Below are 17483 nucleotides of genomic sequence, written 5' to 3' on the forward strand. Positions count from 1 at the left end.
TCTCTTGCACACATCCCTTTCTTCAACCGCCCACTCATCCAGCAAGTGAGTTCCATCTCTTCCTCTCAATGTCCTTGTATCCCCCCCCCCCCTCCTCTCCTCTCTCCCCGTCCATCCCTCCCTCTCTCTCCCCGTCCCGTCCCTCCCTCTCTCTCTGTCCCTCCCTCCCCTCACTCTCCCTCCCCGTCCATCCCTCCCTCTCTCTCCCATCCCTCCCTCTCTCTCCCCCATCCCTCCCTCTCTCTCTCCCCATCCCTCCCTCTCTCTCTCCCCGTCCCTCCCTCCCTCTCTCCGTCCCTCCCTCCCATTCTCTCTGTCCCTCCCTCCCATTCTCTCTGTCCCTCCCTCCCTCACTCTCCCTCCCTCCCTCACTCTCCCTCCTTCCCTCACTCTCCCTCCTCCCTCTCTCCCTCCCCCCTCTCTCTCTAGCCAGTGAGAGGAGAGGTAGAACTGCAATAATGTTTCCCAAACGGAATCCTATTCCCTATATTGTACTCTAATTTACCATAGTGCCCTGTTCAGAAGTAGAGCACTACATAGGGAATAAGGTGCCATTTGTGATGCAACCAGGTGATGTAACCTAATACAGGTAAATGAGGTAACAATGTTTGATTGACTGGAGCACAAAAGAAGGAAGCGCTAACCCATAAGTAAACAACACAGAAGAGGCCAAATCACCACTGTTTCATGGTGATTTAATCACTTTTCACCATGTGCTAATAGGCTGTTATAACACAGGTTCTGTGTCTCAAATGGCACCCTATTCCCTATATAGTGCACTACCAGGTCAAAAGTAGGGTACACGTCAAACACATTCCACAGAGGGCCGAGTGTCTGATGGTTTTCGCTCCTCCCTTGATTTTGATTGATCAATTAAGGCCATTGATTAGTTAGGGACTCCCCTCACCTGGTTGTCCAGGTCTTAACTGGACACAAGGTGAAAGGAGATGGCCCAGTGTCTGCTGGTTTCTCCATGGAATGAGTTGGACTCCCCTCACCTGGTTGTCCAGGTCTTAACTGGACACAAGGTGAAAGGAGATGGCCCAGTGTCTGCTGGTTTCTCCATGGAATGAGTTGGACTCCCCTCACCTGGTTGTCCAGGTCTTAACTGGACACAAGGTGAAAGGAGATGGCCCAGTGTCTGCTGGTTTCTCCATGGAATGAGATGGACTCCCCTCACCTGGTTGTCCAGGTCTTAACTGGACACAAGGTGAAAGGAGATGGCCCAGTGTCTGCTGGTTTCTCCATGGAATGAGATGGACTCCCCTCACCTGGTTGTCCAGGTCTTAACTAGACACAAGGTGAAAGGAGATGGCCCAGTGTCTTCTGGTTTCTCCATGGAATGAGATGGACTCCCCTCACCTGGTTGTCCAGGTCTTAACTGGACACAAGGTGAAAGGAGATGGCCCAGTGTCTGCTGGTTTCTCCATGGAATGAGTTGGACTCCCCTCACCTGGTTGTCCAGGTCTTAACTGGACACAAGGTGAAAGGAGATGGCCCAGTGTCTGCTGGTTTCTCCATGGAATGAGATGGACTCCCCTCACCTGGTTGTCCAGGTCTTAACTAGACACAAGGTGAAAGGAGATGGCCCAGTGTCTGCTGGTTTCTCCATGGAATGAGATGGACTCCCCTCACCTGGTTGTCCAGGTCTTAACTGGACACAAGGTGAAAGGAGATGGCCCAGTGTGTGCTGGTTTCTCCATGGAATGAGTTGGACTCCCCTCACCTGGTTGTCCAGGTCTTAACTGGCCACAAGGTGAAAGGAGATGGCCCAGTGTCTGCTGCTTTCTCCATGGAATGAGTTGGACTCCCCTTCACTAAATCAATCAGATGCTATTAGTGCCCAGCTTGGGATACCTATGGAATATTGGTTTTCCTAGATTCAAACTTGTTGATGTTAGTTTACAGCAGATATACTACCTAGCAGGATCAATGTCCCAACTGCATGACCCCTATACGTTGAACTGTCTGTCCCCTATACATGTCACTCATGTTATGGATTCCAATCACCTGGTCATCTACGTCTTGAATCGGAAACATTGAAAGGAAATAACAAAACCAGCAGACACCCCTGATACACCCCTAGGTCCCTTCAACAAGACATCATGGCCACGAAGACAGGAAGAGAGTTGGAGCCAGAAATCAGGCCAGACTACAAGGGGTGTATTCATTACGGAAACTGTTTAAGAACCAAACGGAAGCAAACAGAGAAAAAGGAAGTAAACAGGAATGGACCTACCCAAATGTGTCCAATAGAAACTCTTGTTTGCGTGTTCCATTTGGAGTAAACCAGAGATCGATAGAGGACTCATCGTGGATATAAACTGTTAACATGGACATTGTCACTGAGGGCTAACTTGCAAGCACGAAAACACTCAACAAATGTCAAGCAAATATATGCCCGGGATACCCTACTAATTGAAGTTTTACTGTACTTTAAAATGGAGATAGCTTTAGCTTCAATGGCACTGCTCATTCTGTCACAGACACTATAACTCATCAGATACAAAGGGGAGTCATCCATCTCTATACAGGAAAAGAGTTTCTGTTGCAAAACGTTTTGCAGCAGACTAAACGTTTTGCTATAGGAATCGGTGTAATGATTACACCCCAGTAATCTTGGGGCAAAACGAATGACTGTCAAACTAGCAGACTGACCAAATGCGTATCTAGCTACTAGTTAGCTTTGATACCTTCACTCCTTAAGGTCCAAGGACCGTGTGCTATTTTCAGAGGTAGACCATCTCTGCAGCCAAAACAGCCAAATACTCCATCTAAACGTCAATCGATTCTCAATTGCGATACGGTTCTAGAAACATAAAGCCCTGTACTTTCATATCACAAAATAATTTCCCAAATGTAAAACACATACGATATACACTTACTGTACACTGTTTTAACCGGCTTCATCACAGTCGCAGCTGACAGTATCTTTCAGTGACAACATGTTTCTGTCGGCCTTCTGTTACACACAGGTGTTCAGAGCATGCGAGACAGCAATTAGCATGTAACATTCTTCCGTCTGTCTTCCGTAAACAGCTGTAACATGGAGATATGACCTTGTGGGAACACCAACCCTAACCTTCTAAAAATGTGCGTTTCAATTTAAACTTTTGTTTTGAGAAAAGTATGTATCGCTTATATAAGGTTATGCTTCCAAAACCGTACCGCAAGCAATGCGTGTTAATGTTCAGACCGAACGTCTGGGCTCTTATTAATAACAAACCTCCACTGTAGACGCCTTCGTCCAATTACTCCTGTGTGTAAAGTAACGGAACAGAGTCATGATCAAGGTCAAAGGCTGGATGACTGTCAATCAATAGAAACTCTGGAAAAAGTCAGAGAAGCTCGGAAATCGTTTCGGAAAGTATATTCCTCTTTTAGCAAGCTCCTTGCTAGCTTGTGCAAAACAACTTTAGCATTAGGGGCTAGCTTATTGGATAGCATTGATAAATCCGCCTCCAGACTGCTTTGTCAGTTGAAATTATCCGTTACTTTATTATGCCTGGCTTTGTATACTTTAGACAGACCGTACTCACTGGGAATACTTTAGACAGACCGTACTCACTGGGTGAGAGGGATGTCTCCGCGTCCCCCCGTAGCGACTGTTTGGAGGAGGTTATCCGGTGTTTCGGTGGTTCTCGGTCCCTACTCCCCCTGCTCCATCGCTGGAAGAGAGTTGAGGCAGCCAGCTCGACTTCCGCCTTCTCGCTGCTTCCCTGGCGCGAGCGGAATGAACTCTGGAAACTCTGCCAACTTGCCGCGCAATGACGACGCACAGCCGCTGACCGACGCATCCCAACGAGCGTCCTGATTGGTCCGTTCCTTTCTGCGTCGCTTGACCCAGCGTTTGCTTAAAATATTCTGTCCTTCGCGCTGAGTTGAACACACTGACCCTGACCTTCTCGGGTAACCTGTACAGTCCATACAAGTGGGTACAGTACAGTTCAGACTCAGAGATAAATAATATTTTCCTAAAAACTGCAAACGAAACGAATAGAACTGCTGCCGCGGTAGAATTAAAATAACGTTCAACGCGTTGTCTCTAGAGCGCGATATTCTCTCGTGAATGGGTGTCAGAAGGCTGGTGGAACACAATATCCCTTATGTTCCCCAAAAACAATGGTCCTATTTATAACGTTTCATATGAGGGTTATGAAAAGGCTCGACTTCCCTTGCAACCACAGTTTTCCCTGACAGTCCCGTCTCTGAAACTCACCAATATTTTCTCAAAAAGAAAGCTGTGACAGAATGGCACACTTCTATGACATACACATTTATTGTGATATTTTACATAATTCTCCCACCAACATTATTACTAGTCATGTAAACAATAATGTAAGCAAGCATTTAGGCTACTAGACAAAGAAGCATAATGACCCACATAAAACCATTATTACATTTTAGTGTGCAAATCTAGATTGACAATTTCATATTAGGGTAGAATAATAAACAAAATACAGTATTCCTTAGTTCTAGATTGACAAATTCAAGTGTCAAACAGTTATTTTGGGGTACATGTTACAATGAATTCCATGTGTAACACACATCTGACAATTATATACAGTGCCTTGCGAAAGTATTCGGCCCCCTTGAACTTTGCGACCTTTTGCCACATTTCAGGCTTCAAACATAAAGATATAAAACCATATTTTTTTCAAACTGATAGAGACATACCCCAAGCGACTTACAGCTGTAATCGCAGCAAAAGGTGGCGCTACAAAGTATTAACTTAAGGGGGCTGAATAATTTTGCACGCCCAATTTTTCAGTTTTTGATTTGTTAAAAAAGTTTGAAATATCCAATAAATGTCGTTCCACTTCATGATTGTGTCCCACTTGTTGTTGATTCTTCACAAAAAAATACAGTTTTATATCTTTATGTTTGAAGCCTGAAATGTGGCAAAAGGTCACAAAGTTCAAGGGGGCCGAATAATTTCGCAAGGCACTGTAGGTAAATATTGACATATGTCCAAAATGGTAACCTTTTCCCTAAAAAAGTGCACTGCATTTCACCATTCGAGACGTAACCTATTGAATGACAACATTCACCTTTCGTCATACTGATTGCAATTCATGTCATGTACTTAATCTTAACACGAGAAGTCCAGACCCTGTTCATGTCCTTTAGAAAATAACCAGGGTTTGAATTACAGGGGGGGGCGGATTGAACACCCTCACCGTTCATGCACCCCCAAGAGGCCATGTATAACCCTGGTTCTGATGACAGGTCAATGAAGTTAGAATAACAGGTGAACAACATAGTGGGGAAAGATTCCCAGTCAATATGGTTCAGAGAACAGGCATCCTTATTCAAGTCAATGATGTCATAATGGGTGGACTATTTCTATGGTTCAGAGAGGTTTAGAAACAAACACAGGAAGTGATGTAACAATACAAAGAAACAAAAAAGTGCCACTGTCGGCGCGTTATCAGCTATACTGTGCCACTGTCGGCGCGTTATCAGCTACACTGTGCCACTAAAACAAGCGATGAAATCGACTGGACATCAGCAAAATTGCCATGAAGACAATATTAATTTGTGCATAGTGATTGGTTAACTGATTAGCTATCTCGCTCGCTCTGGAAACAAGTGTTGCTACTTTATCCTGGCAGGCTATGCTTCAGTCCCAAATGGCACCCTATACCCTACCTAGTGAAATAGACCTGGTTAAAACTAGTGAACTATATCAGGATGCAATTTGGGACGCATAATATGTTGTCAAACTTTGGCTGGTCCAGGATCAGTTTGACCATTTCCCTAAAAGATTCCTAAGAGCTTTACAAGTAGGCCATCATTGTAAATAAGAATTTGTTCTTAACTGACTTGCCTAGTTAAATAAAGAAAAAGATGTCAACAGGTTATCTGTGTAGGTAAGGAGAGTAGGATGCATCATCATGAGGTTATCAGCCAGTCTGAGGACTTACTGCCGACCACAAGAGACTAACACAGGAGAGACCAATCAAAACGATGTGCCTCTCTAACACAAACACACTCTCAAAAGATCTTCTACGCAGCAGTCCTGGAGGACGTGGCAGCTTAGAGGGAACATGGCTCTTGAACGTTTAAAATGAGAAAGTATGTAGAGATTATATTGGACCTAAAAGTTAAATAACTTCCCTTTTTCTGGCCCACAAATTGCTTTTGACGAACAAATCGGTCCGGGGAAAAAAATCTGTGCGGCCATCCTCGGAATTTAGAAAATCCCGATGCGGCATTTGAGCCAAAATGATTGCCCACCTTTCTATAAGACATAAAGCAGGGCCTGGAGTATTTCCTGGTCATGACTTGAACCAGGAAGAACTCCAGGCGATAGCTTTTTGTAACGGAGCAGGGTGAAGATGCCCCTATACGCTGATCTTGGGTCAGTTTTGCATTTTTTCCCACTAATAGTTAAAGTTAAGAGGAATCAAAAACTGATCCAAGAACTGTAACTAAGGGAATCTTCACCCCGGAGGTTCTGTAACACACAACATAATACCTGTTACCTAACCACCTTGTTTAGCCAATAGCCATCAGTCCATAATAACTGGTGCGTGGTGCCTCTAGATGTGGTTCAGAACAGAGGTGTTTGTGGTTGATATGTAAATGAATGATTGGCCAGTGTCCCTGTATCTCTTCAATGATTGGCTGGTGTCCCTGTATCTCTTCATTGATTGGCTGGTGTCCCTGTATCTCTTTAGCTCTTCCCCATCATCTTTAACAGCAGCTGTACAAGGAGGAGGTAGACGCATGAAGACAAAGGTCACAAAGGTCAAGTTCATCTTAACCTTTGAGACAGACAAACTGATACTCATGATGAGTAATGATCATTAGCCCAAGGAGAGTGACTCACAAAAAGCACACCACACTAAGGTCTGGAGGAAATAACACTGTCTAGCTAATACCTTTTTTATTTTCTTCAAAGGTTGACTGTGACTTGGAAAGAGATAGGGAGGGAGGGAGGGAGGAGATAGGGAGGGAGGAGATAGGGAGGGAGGAGATAGGGTGGGAGGAGATAGGGTGGGAGGAGATAGGGTGGGAGGAGATAGGGTGGGAGGAGATAGGGAGGGAGGAGATAGGGAGGGAGGAGATAGGGTGGGAGGAGATAGGGTGGGAGGAGATAGGGTGGGAGGAGATAGGGTGGGAGGAGATAGGGAGGGAGGAGATAGGGAGGGAGGAGATAGGGTGGGAGGAGATAGGGAGGGGCGAGCAGGAGAAGGAGAAGAAAAAGGAAGGGATAGATAAGGAGGAAGAGGGAGAAAGAGGTAGGGATGGGGGTACCTACCTGAGTGAGGTGGTAGTCTCCGTCAACTAGCTGCTCGATGATGTTGAAGTGATCTGTGTTTGGAACGTCCTCCAATGTTACCTTCAGTCCTTCTGTTGACTCCAGAGTCTGCAAGAGGGAAGGAGGAGAGGAGGGAGAGAGGAAGGGAAGAGAGGGAGAGCAAAGAGGGAGAGAGGAAGGGAAGAGAGGGAGAGCAAAGAGGGAGAGAGGAAGGGAAGAGAGGGAGAGCAAAGAGGGAGAGAGGAAGGGAAGAGAGGGAGAGCAAAGAGGGAGAGAGGAAGGGAAGGAGGAGAGGAGGGAGAGAGGAAGGGAAGGAGGAGAGGAGGGAGAGAGAAAGGGAAGGAGGAGAGGAGGGTGAGAGGAAGGGAAGAGAGGGAGAGCAAAGAGGGAGAAAAAAAGGGACAGAAAGTTAGTAATTTTCTAGGCCCTAAAACTCTTCCAAAAATATAAGGGTGCAGCTGTGTTATAAAGGTGAATTGTTTTGTCACTTTCTGAAATCTACAAGAACAATCTAGATATATTCTAATGTGTCCCAGACAATGTCTGTTTTTCCATCCATGGAACTCGGGACACATTCTATTCATCAGCTCTGATTCTGTGTTCTACTTCTATGTGTTCAGTCTTTACTGACTTTGTAGTAGTCCTCCGACTGCTTCCGGAACTCTGGCGAGTCTTTCTGCGCCACGGCAACCACGATGTCACAGTTGGAGGAGGAGAGTTTGAGCTGCGGAACCAGCTGACTAGGACTGTTCCTCAGAGCCACCTCTCTGTGAAGAGACAGAGAGTGAGACAGAGAGAAAGAGGGGAAACAAGAGGCGAGAGAGGGAGGAGCCTGCACGCGTGTTACCTCTCCCACTATGTCTCCCTGTCATGGCTTGTGCGCCATCAGTACAGCTACCAACACATCTTGACCACCAAAGGCCATTTGATGTCACAAACCTGTCCAGTACTTGAAAAATATCCTCACGTTGTCCTGGTTTCCAGTGGTTTGCAGAAGAGGATGTCTTCCTTAATTGACCCCCTATAAACGTAACAGACATATACCAGGAGCTGTACCAGGCCCGCCACGCCTGTTGACTCATCCAGCTGTAACGCATAGAATTCACTGGCTTGTATGTGAAGCAGTAATTGTTTCAAAACATCTCCTGCCATGTCACTGATGTGTCGTGAAACAGTGTTGTTTGATGAAGACATTGTCTGTATAGTTTCTGTCCTTTTCCCCCAGCATCGTCCCAGCCATATTACCGACAGCAGGAAGAATTAAGTCCTCCACGATAGTATGGGTCTTGCCTGTCCTAGCCACTCGGTAGCTCACCATATAAGACTCTTCTAGCCCCTTATTAATGGTATCTGTTGCTTTTATACATGTCTCACTACTCGAAAGTCATCTTTATTCTCGCTCAAAAAACTCCTGTGGCTTATTTTTCAAATGGTCATGTTTAGTTTCTAAATGTCTGCACAAGAGGGAAGGTTTCCTGTGAGAGGGTAACGGTTAATGTGATAGGATGAGTAACGGTTAATGTGATTGGATGTTCATTATTTGACGAGGCTACCTGTATTTGACATTGGGTTGTTATTTCGCTGAACACTGGATGGTTTCATGAAACCAGGCTACTCTGTCAAGAAAAAAAAAACTCACCCAAATGTATAGTCCCATGGAAAATATAAATGTACTGTTTGAAAATGTGAGAAAAAAGATTAAATAATATTTTTTTATTTTATTTGGTGTACCCCTGACAGCATTGTGCGTACCCCAGTTTGGGAATACCTGAGGTAGAGCATTCAGTGGTGCATCTTCAGGGGTGGATGGGTGTGCGGGTGTGTGGTACGTACTCTGTCATCTTCAGAGGCTCGTTGACATAGGTGGATAGGATGGGCAGGAGGTCATATATACCACTGACCAGGAACGCACCTGAGAGAGAGAGAGACAATGTATGGGTAAGGAGATAGGAGGGAGAGACAATGTATGGGTAAGGAGATAGGAGGGAGAGACAATGTATGGGTAATGAGATAGGAGGGAGAGACAATGTTTGGGTAAGGAGATAGGAGGGAGAGACAATGTATGGGTAAGGAGATAGGAGGGAGAGACAATGTATAGGTAAGGAGATAGGAGGGAGAGACAATGTATGGGTAAGGAGATAGGAGGGAGAGACAATGTATGGGTAAGGAGATAGGAGGGAGAGACAATGTTTGGGTAAGGAGATAGGAGGGAGAGACAATGTATGGGTAAGGAGATAGGAGGGAGAGAGACAATGTATGGGTAAGGAGATAGGAGAGAGAGACAATGCATGGGTAAGGAGATAGGAGAGAGAGACAATGTATGGGTAAGGAGATAGGAGGGAGAGACAATGTTTGGGTAAGGAGATAGGAGAGAGAGACAATGCATGGGTAAGGAGATAGGAGAGAGAGACAATGTATGGGTAAGGAGATAGGAGGGAGAGACAATGTTTGGGTAAGGAGATAGGAGGGAGAGAATGTTTGGGTAAGGAGATAGGAGGGAGAGACAATGTTTGGGTAAGGGGATAGGAGGGAGAGACAATGTTTGGGTAAGGAGATAGGAGAGAGAGAGACAATGTTTGGGTAAGGAGAGAGAGAGACAATGTTTGGGTAAGGAGATAGGAGAGAGAGAGACAATGTTTGGGTAAGGAGATAGGAGAGAGAGAGACAATGTTTGGGTAAGGAGATAGGAGAGAGAGAGACAATGTTTGGGTAAGGAGATAGGAGAGAGAGAGACAATGTTTGGGTAAGGAGATAGGAGAGAGAGAGACAATGTATGGGTAAGGAGATAGGAGGGAGAGACAATGTATGTGTACGGAGATAGGAGGGAGAGACAATGTATGTGTAAGGAGATAGGAGGGAGAGACAATGTATGGGTAAGGAGATAGGAGGGAGAGACAATGTATGTGTAAGGAGATAGGAGGGAGAGACAATGTTTGGGTAAGGAGATAGGAGGGAGAGATAATGTTTGGGTAAGGAGATAGGAGGGAGAGACAATGTTTGGGTAAGGAGATAGGAGGGAGAGACAATGTTTGGGTAAGGAGATAGGAGGGAGAGACAATGTTTGGATAAGGAGATAGGAGGGAGAGACAATGTTTGGGTAAGGAGATAGGAGGGAGAGACAATGTTTGGATAAGGAGATAGGAGGGAGAGATAATGTTTGGGTAAGGAGATAGGAGGGAGAGACAATGTATGGGTAAGGAGATAGGAGGGAGAGATAATGTTTGGGTAATGAGATAGGAGAGAGAGACAATGTAAGGGTAAGGAGATAGGAGGGAGAGATAATGTTTGGGTAAGGAGATAGGAGAGAGAGATAATGTTTGGGTAAGGAGATAGGAGAGAGAGATAATGTTTGGGTAAGGAGATAGGAGGGAGAGATAATGTTTGGGTAAGGAGATAGGAGGGAGAGACAATGTATGGGTAAGGAGATAGGAGAGAGAGATAATGTTTGGGTAAGGAGATAGGAGGGAGAGATAATGTTTGGGTAAGGAGATAGGAGGGAGAGATAATGTTTGGGTAAGGAGATAGGAGGGAGAGACAATGTATGGGTAAGGAGATAGGAGAGAGAGATAATGTTTGGGTAAGGAGATAGGAGGGAGAGATAATGTTTGGGTAAGGAGATAGGAGGGAGAGATAATGTCAATCATTCAAAATAAAAAAGCAGGTCTTTCTGTGGTTATGGAGAAAGATTACTGAGCTCACGTCTCCGCTGACAACCCGCTATCTACTGACCTCTAACCTCTCACCTTTGATCTGAGGGGTCACACTGTACTGAGACCAGTCTGTAGAGAGGATCATAGCAGCCAGGTGGGCCCCCGCAGAGTGGCCACACAGGTACAGACCACTAGAGAGAGAGAGACACAGAGAGAGAGGGAGAGAGGATTGCCAGTCAGAAACCAACCCCTAGCCTAGACATTCATATCATCAAATCATGACATATTTGTTACTATCTCCTTTAGTCAGATAGTAAAGATTATATTCAGCCACTCTTGGAGGGCAATGGGAGTTGATTAAAAATGTGCTTCTATATCATTAAGACTGCCTTTAGTAAGCACAGATCTGAGATAGAGACTGATGAAGAGGGCGCACCTAATGTGTGAATACTGTTGAATGACGGACACCACACTCCTCCGCACCTGAGACACCATCAAATCCATGTTCCCTGGATGAGAAACAGGGGGACGAGGAGGAAAGTAAGAAAACATAGGAACAAACGAGGGACAGATGGAGGGCACAATTTTAGACCAGGGCACAATTTTAGACCAGGGCACAATTTTAGACCAGAGCCCAATTTCAGACCAACAGGCTGCTGTGCTCTGAAGACCCCAGCTGCAGTCTACAGAAGTAGTGCACTATAAATAAACAGGGAGACATTTGGTACGCATTCATAATGTCTCCTATGTTGCTATGACATCACAAACCAGGGACACATCAACGGTACCTTTGGGAGCGATGTCGTAACCCACGGCGACCACCACGACGCCCTTATGGACCAATGGGACAGCCATAAACCCGGACTCCTCCTTACTAGGGAGAAGAAACATATAGGCCTTTTCTCAAATGGATTTGCTCAACTCCTGCGTCGTCGTGGAGAAAAATGCGCTTGTATGAAATTAGACTCCTCTCCACACACGCGGCATCAGGCAAATGACGTTTCAAATGACGTTTACACGGGTGAAAATCCCTGAATATATGTGTAAAGTGACAAAACACATTTAGCAAAACATTCTATATATAAATGGATCTGCATTATCTGTTTCAGATGTTTTACCTGCTGTTCTCTACCTGCTGTTCTCTACCTGCTGTTCTCTACCTGCTGTTCTCTACCTGCTGTTCTCTACCTGCTGTTCTGTTCTCTACCTGCTGTTCTCTACCTGCTGTTCTCTACCTGCTGTTCTCTACCTGCTGTTCTCTACCTGCTGTTCTCTACCTGCTGTTCTCTACCTGCTGTTCTCTACCTGCTGTTCTCTACCTGCTGTTCTCTATCTATTGGGGCGGCAGGGTAGCCTAGTGGTTAGAGCGTTGGACTAGTAACCGGAAGGTTGCAAGTTCAAATCCCCGAGCTGACAAGGTACAAATCTGTCGTTCTGCCCCTGAACAAGGCAGTTAACCCACTGTTCCTAGGCCGTCATTGAAAATAAGAATGTGTTCTTAACTGACTTGCCTGGTTAAATAAAGGTAAAAATAAAATAAATAAAAAAATCTGCTGTTCTCTAGATAGATAGATAGATAGATAGATAGAGATAGATAGATACCTAAGGAACTGCCAGTAGCCTCCATGGAGGTAGATTACCAGTGGGACATCTATAAGAAGAAAGAAAACATGGTTATGGGCACTTCCACAGTAACAGAATGATGTGGACACTCAGATTTCTTTACTTTAAAATATATGTCAAACAAAAAACTAAAGTTTAGTTAAACAGCCCCATACAACACAATAACTACTTTTAACCATTTCCACTGAAAATTTACCCAAAAAATAGAATTTACTTGAAGAACAGTGCATATGCTAAGTTTGGTAACAGAATGACGATTTGTGCCATTTTTTCCGTCCTTCCACACACTTTCACCCCCTCCCCCGCAAACACCCACTTAGAAGATCCATGGCCAGATGCATATGAGCTGTCTAACCCAGGGCACTGCCTGTGTCTGTGTGGATCTGTGTCTGTGTGGACCTGTGTCTGTGTGGATCTGTGTCTGTGTGGACCTGTGTCTGTGTGGACCTGTGTTTGTGTGGATCTGTGTCTGTGTGGACCTGTGTCTGTGTGGACCTGTGTCTGTGTGGATCTGTGTCTGTGTGGACCTGTGTCTGTGACACCTGTGTCTGTGTGGACCTGTGTCTGTGTGGATTTGTGTCTGTGTGGACCTGTGTCTGTGTGGACCTGTGTCTGTGTGGACCTGTGTCTGTGTGGACCTGTGTCTGTGACACCTGTGTCTGTGTGGACCTGTTACTGTGTGGACCTGTGTCTGTGTGGATCTGTGTCTGTGTGGACCTGTGTCTGTGACACCTGTGTCTGTGTGGACCTGTGTCTGTGTGGATCTGTGTGTGTATCTGTGTCTGTGTGGATCTGTGTCTGTGTGGATCTGTGTCTGTGTGGACCTGTGTCTGTGTGCAGTTTCTACTGTGGAAATGCCTTGTTTCTCCGGTTCCATGTTGCCCCCACACCTGTGTGCCATGTAACGTGTTGTGAAAGCTTGGTTTTCCCCTTGATAAGGGCGTTCCGCATCCCCTTAAAGTCATTAGACATCTGTCACAGCTGTCAGTCATGTGCTGCTGCCTTACTGCACTACAGTACTACACAACAGTAGTAATGTACACTACAGTACTACACAACAGTAGTAATGTACACTACAGTACTACACAACAGTAGTAATGTACACTACAGTACTACACAACAGTAGTAATGTACACTACAGTACTACACAACAGTACTGAACTACAGTACTACACAACAGTAGTAATGTACACTACAGTACTACACAACAGTACTGAACTACAGTACTGAGCTACACTATTACTCTACAGTACTACACAACAGTACTGAACTACAGTACTGAGCTACACTATTACACTCCAGTACTACACTATTACACTACAGTACTACACAACAGTAGTAATGCACACTACAGTACTACACAACAGTAGTAATGTACACTACAGTACTACACAACAGTAGTAATGTACACTACAGTACTACACAACAGTACTGAACTACAGTACTGAGCTACACTATTACTCTACAGTACTACACTATTACACTACAGTACAACACTACATTACTCCACTACACTTACAACACTTACTGCACTTTGTATACCAGGGTTGGCTGGCCTTATATAGTCACTATTAGGCTCAGGCACTGGTATACTTTTATTTACAAAGCCATTTTGGGTTTACTACCTTTTTATTTGGCCATTTTTATTGTTCAGAAATGTGGTGGGTACTCTCTTCGTTCACTGGACTTTATTCTGCTAACTGTTCCAAATGTCCGAACTGAATTTGGTAAAAGGGCTTTTATGTACTCTGCGCCATGATCTTGGAACACCTTACAAAATACTTTTAAACTGGAAGAACTTGTCCCGATTGGTATTTTTAAATCACTGATGAATGATCTTGAGACTGATTCCCTGACCTGTCTATGTTTTTAAATCACTGATGAATGATCTTGAGACTGATTCCCTGACCTGTCTATGTTTTTAAATCACTGATAAATGATCTTGAGACTGATTCCCTGACCTGTCTATGTTTTTAAATCACTGATGAATGATCTTGAGACTGATTCCCTGACCTGTCTATGTTTTTAAATCACTGATGAATGATCTTGAGACTGATTCCCTGACCTGTCTATGTTTTTAAATCACTGATGAATGATCTTGAGACTGATTCCCTGACCTGTCTATGTTTTTAAATCACTGATGAATGATCTTGAGACTGATTCCCTGACCTGTCTATGTTTTTAAATCACTGATGAATGATCTTGAGACTGATTCCCTGACCTGTCTATGTTTTTAAATCACTGATGGATGATCTTGAGACTGATTCCCTGACCTGTCTATGTTTTTAAATCACTGATGAATGATCTTGAGACTGATTCCCTGACCTGTCTATGTTTTTAAATCACTGATGAATGATCTTGAGACTGATTCCCTGACCTGTCTATGTTTTTAAATCACTGATGAATGATCTTGAGACTGATTCCCTGACCTGTCTATGTTTTTAAATCACTGATGAATGATCTTGAGACTGATTCCCGGACCTGTCAATGTTTATAATTTGCTGTTTTTGATTTTGTTATTCTCTCGGGAATTCTATGGGTTTTACCAGATGACTTGTAGTTTTTCATGTTGTTTTTCTGTCATTTTTGTAATGACTTGGTGCTGCCTATCTTGGCCAGGACACTCTTGAAAAATAGATTTTAAATCTCAATGAGTCCTTCCTGGTTAAATAAAAAACACACTACTACACTACTGAACTACAGTATTACATCACAGTACACTACACTACTACACTACGACACCACAGTACTACACTATTACACAACAGTACAACACTACATTACTCCACTACAGTACAACACCACAGTACAACACTACATTACTACAGTACTACACAACAGTACAACACTACATTACTCCACTACAGTACAACACCACAGTACAACACTACATTACTACAGTACTACACAACAGTACAACACTACATTACTACAGTACTACACAACAGTATACCCCCTTTGGTCTCAACAACATACTGTAGCTGCAGTACACTGGTGTTAGATCAGGAGATCTGGAGAGAGTTTTGGTTTATGCTTCCTTTTAATACTATTGTGATGTAATATCTCAAATAATCAGTGACAGAAAATAACTAAGTTTTCATGTTTTCAGTGAAACCCTTCTTTTATTTCATTTGAATCACGAGATGAAGAATGAAGGTGTGTGTCTCAGTAGCTGGCATCAGAGGGATGATGCCTGAGGGCTGTCTGTGGAGATGCCTGAGGGCTGTCTGTTGTGATGCCTGAGGGCTGTCTCTGGAGATGCCTGAGGGCTTTCTGTGGAGATGCCTGAGGGCTGTCTGTGGAGATGCCTGAGGGCTGTCTGTGGAGATGCCTGAGGGCTGTCTGTGGAGATGCCTGAGGGCTGTCTGTGGAGATGCCTGAGGGCTGTCTGTTGTGATGCCTGAGGGCTGTCTGTTGAGATGCCTGAGGGCTGTCTGTGGAGATGCCTGAGGGCTGTCTGTGGTGATGCCCGAGGGCTGTCTGTGGTGATGGGGGGGGCTGAGGGGGGCTGAGGAGTATTTATGTCTGTAATAAAGCCCTATTGTGGAGGAAAACTCATGCTGATTTCCAGGCCCACCCATGGTTGCGACCCTGCCCAGTCATGTGAAATCCATAGATTGGGGTCAAATGAATTTATTTCAATTGACTGATTTCCTTATATTAACTCTAACTCCCCAAAATCTTTGAAATTGTTGCATGTTGCATTTATACGTGTGTCACTTGATTATCCTGTTATTCTATCGTCATCTTCTAGTTGAAGACAATACAAGAGAGGGTGTGTTGTTGACAAACAGGATATATCACAGACACACACACCTAGAGAAGTGGTGGTGGGAACATAGACGTCTAGTTTCTCCCCCTCTGATTCTCCATAGGGAACGTTGAGGAGGGTTTGGGCCAGGCCACGGGCACGCTCCGTACCTAAACACGCACCAAAAACATGCACACGGAGAAATATACAGAGACACACCCCTTTGTTTACTTTGCAAAAATGTATTTTGACTAAACTGTAGTGTAACCTACGGATACAGAAATACTTGTTAGGCATACGGGGCACAACAACAATAGAAATCAAACCAACGACATACAGTTGGTTACTTTCCAATCATTCATTTCATTATTCGGACTGCGGGCACCACCCATATGTCACCGCTAGCCTAAAGAAGATCCCTATAGCAATCAGTTGGCTATTGCTCTTTCCTGAACCCACACTCTTGTCAATAATCAACTTTATCGGCTAGTTAATCAATCATCGACAGACCTTCTTTGAGCGCCGTCACGTGGGATTTGATAACGTCGTCTGCCGACATTCTGTGCGACCATTGGCTGGGCGAAAACTGCCTCTCTAGCTCCTGTCAAAGCAACCACACACAAGTGTGTTGTGAATCGGGGCGGCCATAGGTACAAGCAGGTTGGAGTGGGAACATTAGCTCATAAAGACCAGGCAGACAGCGAGGGCGCAGTCCAACAGCGCCCCCAGTCGGTAGTCATTCGGAACTTTTGATTAATAGCAGAAGACAACATACAGATTTTTGTTTATACTTTTGTTGTTTCAACAGATGATGTGAGCAGTGAACTAAAGCATTTATAATCGATATTTAGATATAAGAAACGGTGCTTTATTTTATAGTAATAATGGCAAACGGATAGGCAAAGTTTAGAAATGAAGAGAGTAGGTTATGAAAAAGAGGAACTAGGCTACTTGCAGACATTATTATACATTTCTAACAGTTGTTAAAATACCTTGTTATATAAAGGTTACATTAAAAAATAAAAATACAACTTTTTTTCCCACCAGGTTCATATGTTAATAGCATGTTGTTTTGTTATTATGCATGCCTGCTTCCTGGGGAATAGGGGCGCACATATTTGTGCTCTACAAATGTTGTGTATTTTCTTTTGGATGTAGGAGAGAACTGTAATGCGTTAAAACAACCTGATAT

At 44.3% G+C, this 17483-nt stretch overlaps 1 protein-coding gene across 2 annotated transcripts in view; it reads right to left on the reverse strand.

The window, feature by feature from the left end:
* Positions 1 to 4255: 4255 nt before the first annotated feature.
* Positions 4256 to 17483, reverse strand: part of afmid (arylformamidase) — a 13629-nt gene continuing 401 nt past the window's right edge. The window contains exons 2-11 of one of the 2 annotated variants that reach the window (XM_031819176.1): positions 16802 to 16892; positions 16357 to 16461; positions 12520 to 12568; positions 11706 to 11791; positions 11354 to 11426; positions 11011 to 11108; positions 9101 to 9179; positions 7899 to 8034; positions 7268 to 7375; positions 4256 to 6709 (exon numbers count right to left, since the gene is read on the reverse strand). In XM_031819176.1, coding sequence (XP_031675036.1) covers positions 6680 to 6709; positions 7268 to 7375; positions 7899 to 8034; positions 9101 to 9179; positions 11011 to 11108; positions 11354 to 11426; positions 11706 to 11791; positions 12520 to 12568; positions 16357 to 16461; positions 16802 to 16892 — 855 coding nt within the window. In that variant the 3' untranslated portion in view covers positions 4256 to 6679. Of the gene's footprint in view, positions 6710 to 7267; positions 7376 to 7898; positions 8035 to 9100; positions 9180 to 11010; positions 11109 to 11353; positions 11427 to 11705; positions 11792 to 12519; positions 12569 to 16356; positions 16462 to 16801; positions 16959 to 17483 lie in introns of those variants that run through there. The other variant, XM_031819177.1, reaches the window with a different exon arrangement.

This window comes from Oncorhynchus kisutch, unplaced genomic scaffold, assembly GCF_002021735.2.
Source record: "Oncorhynchus kisutch isolate 150728-3 unplaced genomic scaffold, Okis_V2 scaffold1921, whole genome shotgun sequence".
Classification (NCBI taxonomy): Eukaryota; Metazoa; Chordata; class Actinopteri; order Salmoniformes; family Salmonidae; genus Oncorhynchus; species Oncorhynchus kisutch.